The 18816-nt window shown below is 45.9% G+C and overlaps 1 protein-coding gene across 3 annotated transcripts in view; it reads left to right on the top strand.

The window, feature by feature from the left end:
* Positions 1 to 18816, top strand: part of LOC120050110 (neuron navigator 3-like) — a 226253-nt gene that overhangs the window by 196464 nt on the left and 10973 nt on the right. Inside the window, exons 23-34 of one of the 3 annotated variants that reach the window (XM_038996753.1) lie at positions 361 to 384; positions 631 to 708; positions 3974 to 4057; positions 5662 to 5773; positions 6812 to 6933; positions 8696 to 8719; positions 9218 to 9390; positions 11255 to 11408; positions 12501 to 12684; positions 17516 to 17613; positions 17938 to 18033; positions 18270 to 18438. In XM_038996753.1, the coding sequence (XP_038852681.1) occupies positions 361 to 384; positions 631 to 708; positions 3974 to 4057; positions 5662 to 5773; positions 6812 to 6933; positions 8696 to 8719; positions 9218 to 9390; positions 11255 to 11408; positions 12501 to 12684; positions 17516 to 17613; positions 17938 to 18033; positions 18270 to 18438 (1318 nt within the window). The remainder of the gene's footprint in view (positions 1 to 360; positions 385 to 630; positions 709 to 3973; positions 4058 to 5661; positions 5774 to 6811; positions 6934 to 8695; positions 8720 to 9217; positions 9391 to 11254; positions 11409 to 12500; positions 12685 to 17515; positions 17614 to 17937; positions 18034 to 18269; positions 18439 to 18816) is intronic. The other 2 variants (XM_038996754.1, XM_038996755.1) reach the window with 2 other exon arrangements.

Below are 18816 nucleotides of genomic sequence, written 5' to 3'. Positions count from 1 at the left end.
TTAACACGTTAGTTAAAGCCCACAGGTATAATGCTTTATTACTTGTTAGAACCATGGTTGAGTCTTTTTAAAATGCATTATACCAGTCAGGTTTAAAGAAAGTGTTACCAAAGTGACAACTAACCTAATGTGTTTAGATGCTTGTGCACTTTTCCCCTTTTATTGGCTAATTTGTCCAAGACTGTACTGTTGTTTATGTGTGAGATTGCTTTATGCCTTATTGGCTAATGGTTTAAACTGCTAACCGTGAGGAAACATGCTGCTTTGTCATCATCATAACAGATATCTCTCTCACCATATCTTCTGTTTGGACTAAGCATGCATCATAGAGTTAATTGTATTCTTCTCTTTTCAATCAAGGGTCAAACAGGCCAAAATACCACGGTAATCCCCCACTTACCTTCACACTTACATTCACCCCATTGTTTTATACTGTGGCAATGAGACAGACTTTACATCAATGTTTTCAAATGGACGTTTACTAGGCAGCTGGTACACCAGATTTGGATTTGCTTTTAAAGGGATGGAATCGGAAGATAGGCATGCTCTGTTGTATTTTCAATCAGTCCTGTTTTTTAGGAGAGACGTGATCGTCATGGTAATCTGTTATTTTTTCCCTCACCCAAACAGCAAATCAGGAAGCTGCGACGAGAGTTGGACGCCTCCCAGGAAAAGGTCGCGACCCTCACATCTCAGCTGTCTGCCAATGTAAGTGCCTCTTACTTCAACAAACACTGAGCAGTCAAAACGTCTGCCTCGTGGTTCATTTGCATCCTAGCCTGTCAGAGAGGTTCGGGGGGAAACTCTGCCTTTGCCAAACCCTTGAATGTAAATCAGTCTAGACACCCACTAATTCCCTTTCTCTCTCTGACTCAAAGGTTTCTTAAGCTTCTGATGAAATGTTTTGAAGTCTGGGTGGTTGTTTTTTCCGAACACGGCTCGAATATGCGGCTTGTTTACCGGGAATTGTCCTGCGAAGCGAGCCTCATCCAGTGGGGCAGCAATATAGAGCGGCCTAGCGAGAACATGCAGATTCAACAAAACAGAGAGAGGGGGGAAAGAGGGGGCTTGTGAGCCCAGTTTGGAGAGAGGAAGTGTATTATACAGAGTGAGAGAGAACCCTGAGAACGCAAAGCCTATCAGGTCTCTGTGGAGAGCCTCTCTGGTACCGGATGGTGTCTGGTACTGGATGGTGTCTGGTATCCAAGCTTCATGGCCCATGCTGTGCCTAGGAACAACATTTCTCTCCCGGGACTCTAGTGGTTGAAACATGCACTGCGGCATTGATTAAGGCAGCGTTTTAGGTGATGTAAGCTGATTTGTCTGGGAGAGATACTGCATCTCCTGCAGGTGCATACTGTATGTTTGCAGTCATGTTCTCTTGAATGGCTGATTAAAGATAAATCCCACTTAGAGAGAGGCACTGTTTTGTCATTGAACGAACGACAAGAGCTGTGAGTGTGGTGTCTGCTGATTGACGTCATCGTAGATTGAGCCTAATCACATTTACATTTCAGTCATTTAGCAGACGCTCTTATCCAGAGCGACTTACAGTAGTACATTTTCGTACTTGTCCCCTGTGGGAATCAAACCCGCAACCCTGGAGTTGCAAGCGCTGTGCTCCACCAGCTGAGCTATACGGGACACTAATGTACTGTATGCTAGACGCTCATTTACTGTATCTGCTCACTGTCTTTGTAATATGTTAACATGGAAATGAATATTTTGACCTTTTTGGAATAAGGAATATTTTTAATAAAGGACTATTCGTTGTGTCACCTTCAGCATGGTCCTAGCAGGTCAGTCTGACCTGATTTGTAGCTAAAATGGCCGCCACATCAGGCACACAGTTGTATGTGTGTTGTCACATTTGGTTAGAGAAGCTCTCCCACGTCCATGTCAATCTATTTCATGTTTGTTTGGGTTTTCTTTGATGAGAACAAAGTCGAATGAGAAAAACCAGCATCCTGGAAAAAGGATTAAAAAGAACGTTGTCGAAGCGTCTTGGTATTGTACTGGTTTTAATTTTCTCCTCAGAAGAGATTCCATTCCTTGCCTTGGCTGTCATTAAAGTGGGTTTAAGAGGTGGGTTTATATCTCTGCGCTCTACTTACCTACCTACCTCACCCTAATTCTCCTTCCTTCACCTTCCGTCACTCTCTCTGTTTCCTTTCCCTCTCTCACTCCTTTCCCTCTCTCACTTCTTTCTCTCCCCTCTAGATTGCCCTCCCTCTCTCTCTTATCCCCTCCCCTCTACCTCTTTTTGTGCCTTTCTCTTTGGGGATTTGGGAATTAGTATATCTAGCCGTCTGTGCTGGCTTGTTCTACAGTAGTCATGCTGCTGTGTGTGTGTGAGTGAGTGTGGATGAGTAGAGCAGAGAGGGCTTTGAGGATGGCGTCGACACTGGGCAGCAGCAGTAGTAGTAGGGGCAGCTCTCTGGCCGGTTCGCTGGTCTGGCCACCCCTCAACCACTACCCCGGCTCCCAGCAGAGGCCCCAGGGCAGGGGTCGCAAGGCCAAAGGCCAGCCGCGGGATGCATGGGAAGCTTCACAGCCCTACCCACAGGGCGGACAGGTGGGCAGCCGCGGTGGGTGTATGTCACATGATGGAGGGGGCTGATGGGATTGGACGGATGACATTTTGCAAAGGTTATATGCAATTCAGCCAGATATGGTTGAGCACCACCAATACCACCAATATGGTGTTGGCTTATTGGTGTAGGACTGTGATTACTGTGTTGCTACTCCTCCGCCCTGTTGAGCTGAGATTTTCTTATCGGTGGGCACGCTGCCTGGCTCTGTGTGACTCACTGGTCCTGACAGGTGTCGGAGGCTCCATGCGGTGGAGGTGCGTGGGTGTGAGCTCACACTGTTCTGTCGGTTTCTCTCTCTGTCACACACATGCACACACACAATTACTATTCTTGTATTTTCTAGGTGAGGACTTATCCCCCCCCCCCCCCACACACACACACACACACACACATACACTAACTCACGGTGCTATCCTATTTTCATGGAGCTTTACTTCCATCAGGCTCAGTGCAGCAGATGGTGTCATGCTGCTAAACATTTGGCACCCTTCAGTTTGTCGCCGGTGTTTCTTCAGGTGAAAAAATAACTCAGGCGCCGTTAAAGCAATGCTAAACCTTCCCTGACCTGTGTACAAGAAGATATGCCCATCTTTCACTTTGCTTTAGGTCTGGGTTCAGCTGTGTTTTTGTGCATGTTCAAATCAGCAGTTGGCTGTGAAAATCGGTCCTAATCATGGATGTTGGTGCTGCTGCTGTTGTCTTCAGAGAAAGTGAAGGTTCACAGCTTTCAGAAGAGCAGACGTGGTGTAGCTACCACTTCTTCTGTAGCACAAGTTCTGTACGGCATGTCTTCTTTGGACCTCCTCCTGTTAACTTCCAGTTCATAAGCCACAAGTTATCAGCCTGGACCAGTGGGGGAGTGGTTAGCTGTATCATGCAGCAGGCTCAGCGTTGCCGTGGTGAAGTGCAAGCTGTAACTAGGGGGAATGTTCCTAGTGTTTTGGTTCAGATACAGAATTAAACATGATGGTCCAGCCAGTCAGTCAGCGCTGGTGGTTCAACAGAGGGATGACTTGACTCAGTCTATCAGAGCTGAGGGTCCCTGGGGAGAGTGATGACTCATGAGAAACACGAGGGAACATGAAGAGGGCGAGAGAAAAAATAGCCTACACCCTCAGGTCGCATCGATTCTTCTTCTACATGTTTAAGTGGCTATCTAACGATGGATTTTCCACACTGTGTGCTCAATGTGTGTTTGTGGATCATCTTGAATCCACCTGATTAGAGGTTGTTCTACCTACAGAGAATGGTATATTTATAGGACTTCAGGAAAATGTGACAGAAAATGTGCCAATTTAACGTTGTCCCTTTATGCCTGCTTTAATGACTCGTCCAGTGCTTGTGTTGTCTGTGTTGAACTCTGACCTCTGTGTTGGCAGGCTCACCTGGTGGCAGCCTTTGAGAAGAGCCTGGGGAACATGACCTGTCGCCTAACGAGCCTCACCATGACAGCTGAGCAAAAGGTACGTGCCTTTTCCTGTTTCTGCGGCCCACCGCTTCCAGATACCTTCTCATGTGTAAAGTCACGGCTTTAGTGTTTCATTGTCTCTGAGAAGTCTGCCTGTCTGTGCATATCACTGTTAATCCATGGTCCTTTACACTTTACAATAACAGTAACTTATCGTGTGTTAGAGCATTCATAAGGTCTTCATAAGCACTACATAACGTACCCTGAATCATTTCGAATCATCCTATGTCGTGCCCTTGGCACATTTACCACGCTTTATACAGCATGACATTTGCTTATGAATGATTTCTGTATAGACCTCTTGATGAAGGCTTCATTGCGTTAGAAGCTATGTTAAAGGACAATTCCACCCAAAAAAACTGTTTTTTGGTATTTTGTTTCATTAGTCCATTGTCATATGATGCAAAAAGCATGATGCTGGGATAATTTCTGTATTTTTAAAGTTAACTATCTTCACTACTTGATTGCTGACAAGCAAAACATTTTGGGACTATGTCAACAATGGCCTAATGAAACAAATACCAGAAGATAGTTATTGGGTGGATTTTCTTTAAGTTTAGTGTGGGACTTTTCCCCCTTTTACTTTAAGATGTAACTAGTCACATATGTATCCTAATCCAGGACATTGGTTTTGCTCCATACTCTGCAGAGTTATTTCTTCAGGGGCGTGTACTGAATGATGCTATACTCATAGACAGATGTCAGACCACATTAGAGATGACAGAAGTGTTTGTTACGGTTCGTAATTTGCAGCGTTTGAGTGGGATTAGGGTCTGGGAGAAGAACCCAGATAGGGTAATGTCGTCGAGCTCTAAAACGAGGATCAGTGAAAGAATGGTGCATGTGTTGTAAATGTAAAGCCGTCCTTGTGATGAAACGTGAGCGTTTCCGCCTGTCCGCCCGTTCGTGGAAACCCTACTCATAACATTGACGAGCTGTGGCAGCCCTAATCCTGGATAAATTAAACCAGAGATTCTAGAGGGACGTCTTTGTTAAGCAAGCCGCCTGCGCCCTCCCAACTTTTAATTAAGACTGAAACCCTATCACAAGCCCACAGTGGTTTTGGGGGAATTGGAGTGCTGTTGCCTTATATCTAATCATGTGGGTTTAATAGAGAGGAGCGGCGCCGTGTAGCTTTTATCCAAGCAGGTGGGGCGGAGGGTAAAACTCTATTGCCAAACCTTATCTTCTTAAACCTGCTTATGGCCTATCTCTGTGTGCTTTTGAGGCAGGAATATTTGACTGAGTTATCGTACGACTGTCATTGAGTTTTGGATTGAGAATTGAGAGAATGGTGCCCCCGGCCGAAATGAAGGTTAGACCGTTAGAGATTTAGAGGCAGAAAACAAGATGTTTCTCTTGTAACAGGGTTAGTGAACAAAAAGGTCTATTCAAGATCCACCTAAAGCACATTTGTTATTTTTTGGGGACTCCAAATGATATTTCTACAGTATATCTATAATCAAGCACATTCTGCCATTGTTTTCAATTGTGCAGGTTGGTATTGTCTGTGGTGTGGTGGTGCTGTGGAGGTTGGTATTGTCTGTGATGTGGTGGTGCTGTGGAGGTTGATCTGTGGCGCTGCTTCTCTTCCCTCAGGAGTCGGAGCTGGCTGAGCTGAGAGAGACCATCGAGGCGCTGAAAGCCCAGAACACAGACGCCCAGACAGCCATCCAAGTGGCCCTCAACGGCCCCGACCACCTACACAAAGGTAGCGCCGCCAGAGGAGAACCCTCCATATGCGCTTTAGTGTGGGCAAGAACCACACCTCTTCCTCTTGATCGACCCACACATTTCAAACTCTGTCCCTCTTTACTCATGAGAGCAGCCATACACCACTCTAGAATGTTCAGAGCAGCCATACACCACTCTAGAATGTTCAGAGCAGCCATACACCACTCTAGAATGCTCAGAGCAGCCATACACCACTATAGAATGTTCAGAGCAGCCATACACCACTCTAGAATGCTCAGAGCAGCCTTACACCACTCTAGAATGTTCAGAGCAGCCATACACCACTCTAGAATGTTCAGAGCAGCCATACACCACTCTAGAATGTTCAGAGCAGCCATACACCACTCTAGAATGCTCAGAGCAGCCATACACCACTCTAGAATGTTCAGAGCAGCCATACACCACTCTAGAATGCTCAGAGCAGCCTTACACCACTCTAGAATGTTCAGAGCAGCCATACACCACTCTAGAATGTTCAGAGCAGCCATACACCACTCTAGAATGCTCAGAGCAGCCATACACCACTCTAGAATGTTCAGAGCAGCCATACACCACTCTAGAATGTTCAGAGCAGCCATACACCACTCTAGAATGCTCAGAGCAGCCATACACCACTATAGAATGTTCAGAGCAGCCATACACCACTCTAGAATGCTCAGAGCAGCCATACACCACTCTAGAATGCTCAGAGCAGCCATACACCACTCTAGAATGTTCAGAGCAGCCATACACCACTCTAGAATGTTCAGAGCAGCCATACACCACTCTAGAATGCTCAGAGCAGCCATACACCACTCTAGAATGTTCAGAGCAGCCATACACCACTCTAGAATGTTCAGAGCAGCCATACACCACTCTAGAATGTTCAGAGCAGCCATACACCACTCTAGAAAGTTCAGAGCAGCCATACACCACTCTAGAAAGTTCATCCTCTTTGAAAGTTGATCTCAAACACCTGGCGCTTGGGAGTTAGACTGGGTAGGTACTAAAAAAGCGAGTTGTCTTGTGCTTCCAGACCTGCGGATTAGGCGGCAACACTCGTCGGAGAGCATGTCCAGCATCAACAGTGCAGCCAGTCACTCATCCCTGGGCAGCGCCAAAGACCTAGAGGACAAGAAGAAGAAGAAGAAGAGCTGGGTAAGTTAGTGAGTGAAGAAATCCCACGGGAGAAGGAGAGGAGGAGGGTTTCTTGGCTTGTATAGACGTCTCCAGTGCACTTCACTCTAACCTCTGAACCATCTAAACCATGCCAGTCTCACACTCCTTTCTACTGAGAAGTCATACATTGTCATAACTGTGACTTGTAATTCCACTCCCTTTTCTCACGCTCTCCCTAACCCTAACCCTCTGCCAGGGAAAGGAGAGAGGCAACAAGGTGAATATGAAACCCCCATCCTCTCGCATGTCTATGACAGAGTGAATGACTTTGAGATAAAGAGGGGTAACACTTTTGTACAAGGATCACATATTGGGCACTCATTTCCTAAGTGTATAATTGTGTATATAAGTAGATAAATAGGACCTTTATTCTATAGTATTAGCCAGTTGTTAGTCCTTCATTCAGTGTTTCCTGTACTCATTCATGTGTAAAGAAGAAAACACAAAATAAAGGCCTAATAAAATGTGTTAATAATACCAAATAAAGGCTTAATTCACTATTTCAAATAGTGCCTAATGTGGTCCATATACCCGAAAGGGACAGATACTTATTTAAGCATGAATCAGTGCTGTCCCGCTTTGTTGCCTTAAATCCCCCAGTCAGTGTACCCCTTGATTAAGCGTACAGTCCATCTCTCCTAGTAATATTAAGCTTATTTCCCCTCTCCTTCTGTGTGCAGTTACACTTCTGCCTCCCATGGAGAAAAAATTACACACCCTATTTGAGAAACGCATTCATTCAAAATCCACGTTTTTGTAAATCCTCCCTCTACCCTGTGTTTTTCTGCCGGTAATACAGTTTCCTGCTGGTTAATGACTACTATTTGCGAGGACCCTCTGAATAATTTTTCATTACATTCAATAATTACTCATACATTCTTATAATAAGATTCAGTACAGAAGACAACCCCACTTCAAGAGTATACAATCTGACCTCCATACTATCTCTTGTGGGAAACCATGATTACCTGCTAAATGTTCATCCAGGAGTACGACCAGCATCTTTACACCTGCTCAACTCCTTTCCCAATCCTTCCCAGACTCTGAGCCAGAGAAAAGCTCAGCCCACGCTCAGAAATACACATCTGGTTCTTATTTATGCAGCTATTCATATTCATTTGCATATAAATTCTGCCTCTGTGCCCCTGTGGCCTGAAACACTGGGAGTGTGTGGCTCAGAGGTTAATGAAGTGCCTGTGATCTGGCTGAAGAGGGCATCGCTAACAGCAGGGAGCAGGACATGGGCACACACACACAAACACACACAAAAACACAGTTTCCCCTCCCTGGATCCATTCTTCAACTTGTACAGGAAACAAAATGTCTCCTACTGCCGGCTCCATTGTGGCTCCAGATGTTCTTTGACATAGGGGGGAAAGGCTCCAGTCGCACTGAAAATGATGTGCTAGGGCTCCTCCTCCAAACAAGGGAACCTAGAGATGCCAAAATGCAAATGCCTCAGACCTCAGGAACTAATTGCCAGTTAAATGGAGTTTTAAAGGGGCAAGGGAAGTTTTTTGGTTGTATGACAGTTGAACAAAGCTCATTAGGTATTTATAAGCTATATTCTTCAAACATCTATATATATATCATTAATTTGAAAGTATAAAAATAGATGTACCAATCTCAGATTGCCCCTTTAAAGATAATGGTGGCCCTAGCGGTAAAACAGTAGTGATGATGTGTGGGTCAGTGGAGCGGCGTGTCCTTGTGGTAACAGCAGTGATTGTTCTATCCTCAGGTGGCTGATTCCATCCCAGCACAGGTTAGTTGTACTAAAGCGTCTAGCGTCCGTATGCTGTGGTGACTTCCTCCTCTCCTTTCCTCCTCAGTTCCTCAACGTTTTCCCCTTCTACAACTGTTCGGCATGGAAACAGCCCCCCTCTCCTCTTCCTCCATTTTGACTGCCTGTTTGTTTCTAGTTCCAGGACCTTAAAAAGTCTGGCTCCTCCCCTGCATTCCTCATTCCTCCTCCATACAGTCTGGCTCCTCCCTGCATTCCTCATTCCTCCAGTCTGGCTCCTCCCCTGCATTCCTCATTCCTCCTCCATACAGTCTGGCTCCTCCCTGCATTCCTCATTCCTCCTCCATACAGTCGCTCTTGATTGGATCCCTCTCTCGCCCTTGATTGAGTTGCCTTGCGTTCCCTCTCTCTCAGATGGTGACTGTTGCCTAAGAACAGCACTGACTTGGCCCGACAGGAAATGATGTCCGTTAAGTTGGAGAGATGGGCGATGTTGACGTTTTGGTGTTTCCCTTGCAGTTGCGGAGCTCGTTCAAGCAGGCGTTCAGTAAGAAGAAGGGCAACAAGCCTCAGTCTCCCCAAGATGACATCGAAGAGATGACGGACTCATCGCTGCCTTCCTCGCCCAAGCTACAGCATGCTAACAGACAGGACAGCTTCCCAACACTACTCTCCTCAGCCTCTACCACAGAGTGAGTATACTGTAATATACACACCGCTAGGCAGATAGCCTAGCTGTTAGAGCGTTGGGCCAGTAACCGAAAGGTCGCTAGTTTGAATCCGCGAGCCAACAAGGTGAAGAATCTGTCGATTTTCCCCTTGTGCAAGGCACTTAACCCTAATTGCTCCAGGGTCACTGTTGATAATGGCTGACCCTGGACGTGACCCCAGTCACTGTTGATAATGGCTGACCCTGGACGTGACCCTACCTCCCGAGGATGTCTCAGGGGGAGTTGGGATTCTAATTAACACATGTATGAATACACACTGGTACATGTGTGAAACAGGACAAATATAATCACCCACCTCATTGTTATTATTATTACACACAGGCTACATCCCAATCTACATACAACACATACTTCAGCATCTTCCATTTCTTGGCACAAATGTTGTTTTTCTTCTGAATTCACACAGTCTTTTTTTTATGTCTCTTCTTGTTCACCTTGTTTCTCCATTTCATATGTCTATCTGTCCAGTAACAAGTGCGTTTGTGATAGCAAGCCCCTCCCCATTTGGATGTCAAAGAGAAGGCTAAACGGTCATGTGGTCTACAAACACAGATCTCGGTAACAGGCAGTGTGTGGCTGGCACGCTGTTGGGGGTGTGAAGTGCTTTCATCATCTTAACTCAGCCTGCTTTTATCTTTGTGTGGCTCCCAAATGGCATGTTAGTCCCTATATTGTGCACTCTAGGACCCATAGGGCTCTGGTCAAAAGTAGTGCACTATATAGGGAATAGGGTGCTCTTTGGGACGTAACCTTTCTCTCACAAAGGGCCCCAATCAGGCCACGACACAAAAATATAATGCACCAGAATGTGAGCCGCGTACACAAATATTAAAATCACTTGTAGCAGTCATGGGAGATTATATTATATTTCCGTGCTTACTGATACTGCTGGTGAATTGGCCATGTACAGAAGGCTCCTCCATCTTGCTAATATCCTCGGCTGGTCATGCATTTGCCAGAAGCATGCTAGTTTCATTCACATCTGCTGTGTGTTGGCCAGCTGGCTAGTTGGTTTACCCTCACTTCTTTGGAGGGTCCCTGACAGGCTTTCCTAGCCGTGGAGGGTGATGCTCATGGTGTGGGTTTTGAAGTCAATTTCCCCATTTCAGATTGTAAACTCAGCTGTGACCTGCAGAGTTTGATAGTAGTGAATGACTTACATGGTAGCAGTAGTAGCAACACTGGAACCGTAGACAGACACCATCTTTGTCTTTGCTTGGCATGCCAGATGGACAATTCCTATGATGGAGGATTCACTCATCCCCAATGCTCACCTGATCCCTGTGTGATCCCATACCACCTATGTGTATGTGTGTTTTCTAAGTATGTCTGCCATAACGGTTTCCTACTGACTCCAATGGATCCTCTTTGGTTTGACTGTTCAGCCGAGTTCTCTCCCTGTCCCTCGGGGGTTGAGGTTCCCTCGGTGGACGCTCCCCATGCCTGTACTGTACTGTATGTGTAACTGCCCCTGTTTGTAGTATTTCTAGCCTGTATGTGTAACTACCCATGTTTGTAGTATTTTTAGCCTGTATGTGTAACTATCCCTGTTTGTAGTATTTCTAGCCTGTATGTGTAACTACCCCCTGTTTGTAGTATTTCTAGCCTGTATGTGTAACTACCCCTGTTTGTAGTATTTCTAGCCCTGTATGTGTAACTACCCCTGTTTCTTGTATTTATAGCCTGTATGTGTAACTACCCCTGTTTGTAGTATTTCTAGCCTGTATGTGTAACTACCCCTGTTTGTAGTATTTCTAGCCTGTATGTGTAACTATCCCTGTTTGTAATATTTCTAGCCCTGTGACCCCTGTGTGACCCCTTGTAGGCTGTGTGAGTGCACGGAGGCGGAGGCGGAGATCATCCTGCAGCTGAAGAACGAGCTGAGGGAGAAGGAACTGAAGCTGACAGACATCCGCCTGGAGGCTCTTAGCTCCGCCCACCACCTGGACCAGATCCGAGAGGCCATGAACCGTATGCAGGTGAGGAACCAGGTAGCCTGCTAAACGAATGCACAACCCAAACCATGGGGGACCACCAATGTGAATTAGCACTGATTTATATATCAAATCACTAATTGTACATATAGCCTTATATTGTTGTTTGTTTAACACTAATCCAGTCCATTTTTTATCTGTTGTTTTATCTGTATGTATATTGTTTATGCTGTAAAAAAAATACTTCAGGAAGGAGACATTATTGGGTTGCACCCAGAGAGACCTGTTTCCCAGGGGCCAGTGGGGCGTGACACTGTGCAGTTAGGGAGCTAATGCAGTGTTTGGGGATTGTTCTGGCTCTTTGATGCCATGCCAGGGGTGACTGGGGTGGTCAGGGGGTTCAGGGGGAAGCCAACAAGCCGCGATGGCACCGTGGTCAACTTACAATATAACCACTCAGACCACTAATTAGGTTTATCTGTCAGTGGGGCTGGCCGTGCCATACACCCAATCACCTTTCTGGTAGAGCACTGACAACGCATCTTGTGACAAAGACCGGGGGGACAGTGGCTTGGCCGTTGATGTCAACTCCCATGACAAAACGGCAACAACTGGAGAAGTCAGCACTCTCTCCTCAGATGTGTAGATAATCCACCCAGGCCCTTAATCTGGGATTTAGATTTGTGAACAGCCCAGTACAAAGAGCTCTGTTGAGATTAAGGGGCTCTCACAGCCAACAATGACGCTAATACTGATCCACAATGATAACTATGGCCAGTCTGAATGCAAGGAAATTTCCATATTCTTCTAATCGGCTTACCTCTCAGTAGAATGACTTTATTTTACATCGGGTTGGGCTCAGTTTCTGGATTGCTTTCTAAAAGCGTCCATTTGTGGTGACGTCATTGTCTCCCAACAGGTGGCGTAGGCCTACATGATGAGTTATAACCATAGAAATATGAATTACTAGACAGGACACTCAATACGGTTGCTGGTCCACCCATCACAGAAAATTGACTTGAATGGAATGTCCATTCTGGTAATTCTGTTTCTATGGTTTAGAAAAGCATCTGTCAGGAAACAACGACAGTGTCATTTAGAGTATCCTCCTGATGTTTATTCTCTGTCATTGGGCAGAATGAGATCGAGCTGCTGAAAGCAGAAAATGACCGTCTCAAGACGGGAGGCACCACGCCAGCCGCCACACCAGCCAAGATGGGCCGGCCGCCCTCTGAGACCTCCAGCACATCCTCGTCCTCCTCGCGCCAATCTCTGGGCCTGTCCCTCAACAACCTCAATATCACAGACACCATCATGTCAGGTGAGCCACAGCTTTGAGCCTGTCCGTCAACAACCTCAACATCAACTGTGGTGACCCACCATAACCCCATGACTCTACAACATGACAGACACCATCATGTCAGGTGAGCCACAGCTTTGAGCCTGTAAGGTCAACAACCTCAACATCAACTGTGGTGACCCACCATAACCCTGTGACTCTACAACATGACAGACACCATCATGTCAGGTGACCCACCATAACCCCGTGACTCTACAACATGACAGACACCATCATGTCAGGTGATTCACCACAGCTCCGTGACTCTACAACATGACAGACACCATCATGTCAGGTGATTCACCACAGCTCCGTGACTCTACATCATTACAGACACCATCATGTCAGGTGATTCACCACAGCCCCGTGACTCTACATCATTACAGACACCATCATGTCAGGTGATTCACCACAGCTCCGTGACTCTACATCATTACAGACACCATCATTTCAGGTGATTCACCACAGCCCCGTGACTCTACAACATGACAGACACCATCATTTCAGGTGATTCACCACAGCTCCGTGACTCTACAACATGACAGACACCATCATGTCAGGTGATTCACCACAGCCCCGTGAATCTACAACTCAGTAGAACAGTTTACATTATATTTTCCTGGAGGATGATTTAGTTGAACAGTTTACATTATATTCTCCTGGATGATGATTCAGTAGAACAGTTTACATTATATTCTCCTGGATGATGATTCAGTAGAACAGTTTACATTATATTCTCCTGGATGATGATTCAGTAGAACAGTTTACATTATATTCTCCTGGATGATGATTCAGTAGAACAGTTTACATTATATTCTCCTGGATGATGATTCAGTAGAACAGTTTACATTATATTCTCCTGGATGATGATTCAGTAGAACAGTTTACATTATATTCTCCTGGATGATGATTCAGTAGAACAGTTTACATTATATTCTCCTGGATGATGATTCAGTAGAACAGTTTACATTATATTCTCCTGGATGATGATTTAGTTGAACAGTTTACATTATATTCTCCTGGATGATGATTTAGTGGAACAGTTTACATTATATTCTCCTGGATGATGATTTAGTGGAACAGTTTACATTATATTCTCCTGGATGATGATTTAGAAGAACAGTTTACATTATAAACTGCGTTGCCCTATCTTTACTGTTACCCAACATGCTGCGTTGCCCTATCTTTACTGTTACCCAACACGCTGCGTTGATCTATCTTTACTGTTACCCAACACGCTGCGTTGTCCTATCTTTACTGTTACTCAACACGCTGCGTTGCCCTATCTTTACTGTTACCCAACATGCTGCGTTGCCCTATCTTTACTGTTACCCAACACGCTGCGTTGTCCTATCTTTACTGTTACCCAACACGCTGCGTTGCTCTATCTTTACTGTTACCCAACACGCTGCGTTGCTCTATCTTTACTGTTACCCAACACGCTGCGTTGTCCTATCTTTACTGTTACCCAACACGCTGCGTTGCTCTATCTTTACTGTTACCCAACACGCTGCGTTGCTCTATCTTTACTGTTACCCAACACGCTGCGTTGTCCTATCTTTACTGTTACCCAACACGCTGCGTTGTCCTATCTTTACTGTTACCCAACACGCTGCGTTGTCCTATCTTTACTGTTACCCAACACGCTGCGTTGTCCTATCTTTACTGTTACCCAACACGCTGCGTTGTCCTATCTTTACTGTTACCCAACACGCTGCGTTGCTCTATCTTTACTGTTACCCAACACGCTGCGTTGCCCTATCTTTACTGTTACCCAACACGCTGCGTTGTCCTATCTTTACTGTTACCCAACACTCTGCGTTGCTCTATCTTTACTGTTACCCAACACGCTGCGTTGCTCTATCTTTACTGTTACCCAACACGCTGCGTTGTCCTATCTTTACTGTTACCCAACACGCTGCGTTGTCCTATCTTTACTGTTACCCAACACGCTGCGTTGTCCTATCTTTACTGTTACCCAACACGCTGCGTTGTCCTATCTTTACTGTTACCCAACACGCTGCGTTGTCCTATCTTTACTGTTACCCAACACGCTGCGTTGTCCTATCTTTACTGTTACCCAACACGCTGCGTTGTCCTATCTTTACTGTTACCCAACACGCTGCGTTGATCTATCTTTACTGTTACCCAACACGCTGCGTTGTCCTATCTTTACTGTTACCCAACACGCTGCGTTGTCCTATCTTTACTGTTACCCAACACGCTGCGTTGATCTATCTTTACTGTTACCCAACACGCTGCGTTGTCCTATCTTTACTGTTACCCAACACGCTGCGTTGCCCTATCTTTACTGTTACCCAACGCGCTGCGTTGTCCTATCTTTACTGTTACCCAACACGCTGCGTTGCCCTATCTTTACTGTTACCCAACGCGCTGCGTTGTCCTATCTTTACTGTTACCCAACACGCTGCGTTGATCTATCTTTACTGTTATCCAACACGCTGCGTTGCTCTATCTTTACTGTTACCCAACACGCTGCGTTGCCCTATCTTTACTGTTACCCAACACGCTGCGTTGTCCTATCTTTACTGTTACCCAACACGCTGCGTTGCTCTATCTTTACTGTTACCCAACACGCTGCGTTGCTCTATCTTTACTGTTACCCAACACGCTGCGTTGCCCTATCTTTACTGTTACCCAACGCGCTGCGTTGCCCTATCTTTACTGTTACCCAACACGCTGCATTGCCCTATCTTTACTGTTACCCAGCACGCTGCGTTGCCCTATCTTTACTGTTACCCAACACGCTGCGTTGCCCTATCTTTACTGTTACCAACACGCTGCGTTGATCTATCTTTACTGTTACCCAACACGCTGCGTTGATCTATCTTTACTGTTACCCAACACGCTGCGTTGCTCTATCTTTACTGTTACCCAACACGCTGCGTTGCCCTATCTTTACTGTTACCCAGCACGCTGCGTTGCCCTATCTTTACTGTTACCCAACACGCTGCGTTGATCTATCTTTACTGTTACCCAACACGCTGCGTTGCTCTATCTTTACTGTTACCCAACACGCTGCGTTGCCCTATCTTTACTGTTACCCAACACGCTGCGTTGCCCTATCTTTACTGTTACCCAACACGCTGCGTTGCCCTATCTTTACTGTTACCCAACACGCTGCGTTGCCCTATCTTTACTGTTACCCAACACGCTGCGTTGCCCTATCTTTACTGTTACCCAACACGCTGCGTTGCCCTATCTTTACTGTTACCCAACACGCTGCGTTGCCCTATCTTTACTGTTACCCAACACGCTGCGTTGCCCTATCTTTACTGTTACCCAACACGCTGCTATACTCTATCTTTACTGTTACCCAACACGCTGCGTTGCCCTATCTTTACTGTTACCCAACACGCTGCGTTGCCCTATCTTTACTGTTACCCAACACGCTGCGTTGCTCTATCTTTACTGTTACCCAACACGCTGCGTTGCCCTATCTTTACTGTTACCCAACACGCTGCGTTGCTCTATCTTTACTGTTACCCAACACGCTGCGTTGTCCTATCTTTACTGTTACCCAACACGCTGCGTTGCTCTATCTTTACTGTTACCCAACACGCTGCGTTGCCCTATCTTTACTGTTACCCAACACGCTGCGTTGCCCTATCTTTACTGTTACCCAACACGCTGCGTTGCCCTATCTTTACTGTTACCCAACACGCTGCGTTGCCCTATCTTTACTGTTACCCAACACGCTGCGTTGCTCTATCTTTACTGTTACCCAACACGCTGCGTTGTCCTATCTTTACTGTTACCCAACACGCTGCGTTGCTCTATCTTTACTGTTACCCAACACGCTGCGTTGCCCTATCTTTACTGTTACCCAACACGCTGCGTTGCCCTATCTTTACTGTTACCCAACACGCTGCGTTGCCCTATCTTTACTGTTACCCAACACGCTGCGTTGCCCTATCTTTACTGTTACCCAACACGCTGCAATGCTCTATCTTTACTGTTACCCAACACGCTGTTCGGCCAGTTTGAAGACAATGTGCTAATCCTTTTGGATGAAGGTGAATCACCACAGCACGTTTGTCCAAGTAGAGTTCCTCAAGTTGAAGTAACATCTGCATCAATCAAGCAGACGACAGAACTCCTCGGAGAGGTGTGTGTGTGTGTGTGTGTGTGTGTGTGTGTGTGTGTGTGTGTGTGTGTGTGTGTGTGTGTGTGTGTGTGTGTGTGTGTGTGTGTGTGTGTGTGTGTGTGTGTGTGTGTGTGTGTGTGTGTGTGTGTGTGTGTGTGTGGTGTGAGAGAGACTAATTAAACCTTGTATGCTCCTCTTCTCCGACTCCGGCCTTGTCCTCGTCGATGAGTGGAGTGCTGTTCGGTCCTCCTTTGGTCTCCTCGTCTGTCCTGTAATTAAAACAGAACACTCTCGGAGGACTTTGGGGCTGTTTAATTGATGGGGGGATGAGTTGGGAGCAGCAGCGCGTGGGAAGACGAGTGGCAGAGGGCCCTTATCACCCCTGCACAGAGCCTGCGTGCCAGCAAGCCAGCCGAATACAAAGTAGTTCCCCTTCCTCCCCAGTTCAATGTAAATAAAGCAGAGAGAGGAAAATAGAATGTTTATAATTAATATCTGGAGCTCCTAGCAATGTAACTTTTTTAGCCTGACAACCGTGTCTTTCAAACAGGCAGGAGGACCGCTCTATATTACAGGAGGACCGCTCTATATTACATTTAGGCTCTGTGGTTTTTACTTCTCTATTTTTCAGACGCTTTTATTACAGAGATGTTTTTCCCCAAGATTGTTTCCTCCCTTGATAGATAGTTGTGTTTGTGCCCACAGATATTCTCCTGGACGATGGTTATGAGGGCAATCTACGCAAAGAGGGGCGCAGTGTCCGCATTGTGGTCACAATCAACAGTGGCTCCAATAAGACCAAGGTAACTAATGAGATATGGTGCCTAGAATAACAATGTGAGAATCTTACGCTGTCGTATAATCAGATGCTTCGGTACCAGCGCTTGACTTGGGCAGGAGCTCACCGGAGCCGAGTACCGGGACCTTAGTTTTTCTGTTCCTCTTATAAAATATTATATCAAAAGAATTTTGGAGCTCCTGCACCTTAATATAAACAGTACCGGCAACCAAAATAAACACTGGCACCTATTTCAGTCCAAGTCACTGTTTGGTACAACAATTTTGTAACTTATTTTCATTCAAGTCTCTGACATGCGACATTTTCTAATTCCCTATCGTACACTCAGGGTATGCAAAGCCAGGAGTACCTCATTGGTTCCATCGGCGTGAGCGGAAAGACCAAGTGGGATGTGCTAGATGGAGTAATCAGACGATTATTCAAGGTAAAACCTCCTTCCCCCTGCTCACCATATGATCAGTCACTGACTGAACCCTACAGATGAAAACCAAATATGAAGCACTACATTTTTTGTGTCAGAAAAAGCTCATGATATATGGTTCTTCATCTGTATGATTGACAGAAACACATGGATTGTTGTGGAAACACATGGATAAACACTGAGATATTAGATAGAATGTGTCTTTATCTTAGAATCCTATTTGGCCATTTCCCCTCCAGGAGTACGTGTTGCGGGTGGACCCACTGACCAGTCTGGGGCTGAACTCAGACAGTATAGTCAGCTATAGGATGGGGGATGTGGTGCGGGCCCACGCCTCTGAACTGCCTGAAATGCTGCCCTGTGGCTACCTGGTGGGGGACAACAACGTCATCAGCGTCAACCTCAAAGGTACTAGGATGGCCCAGACTAACGGCATGATGCATTTCACTGTTTCTATTGTTGTGTGTTTTATGTATTACTGTACGTCCTACATCCTTTTAAGGACATGACCAAACACATTTCCCTCTGGTGGGATAATAAAGCTTATTAAATCAAAATAGCACAGATATAGAGGAAGGGCCTTGAGTCTTGACCATGAGACCTGACCAGGAACAACCCACGGCCCTACCTATAGGATGGCACATTTCCAAACATGACAAAATGGAACCCCAGAAGGTTTAAATAGAATTTCCAAAAGCTTCTTCATCCTGACATGACAATACCCTCATGCACTTTGAAAAGCACTTCGGACACTTCAGTCAATGTTTTGCTCCTGAAGGGGCAAAG

The sequence above is a fragment of the Salvelinus namaycush genome, chromosome 6, assembly GCF_016432855.1.
Source record: "Salvelinus namaycush isolate Seneca chromosome 6, SaNama_1.0, whole genome shotgun sequence".
NCBI lineage: Eukaryota > Metazoa > Chordata > Actinopteri > Salmoniformes > Salmonidae > Salvelinus > Salvelinus namaycush.
Note: the sequence above shows the minus strand (reverse complement) of the source record. Positions and strands in the feature narration are given on the sequence as shown.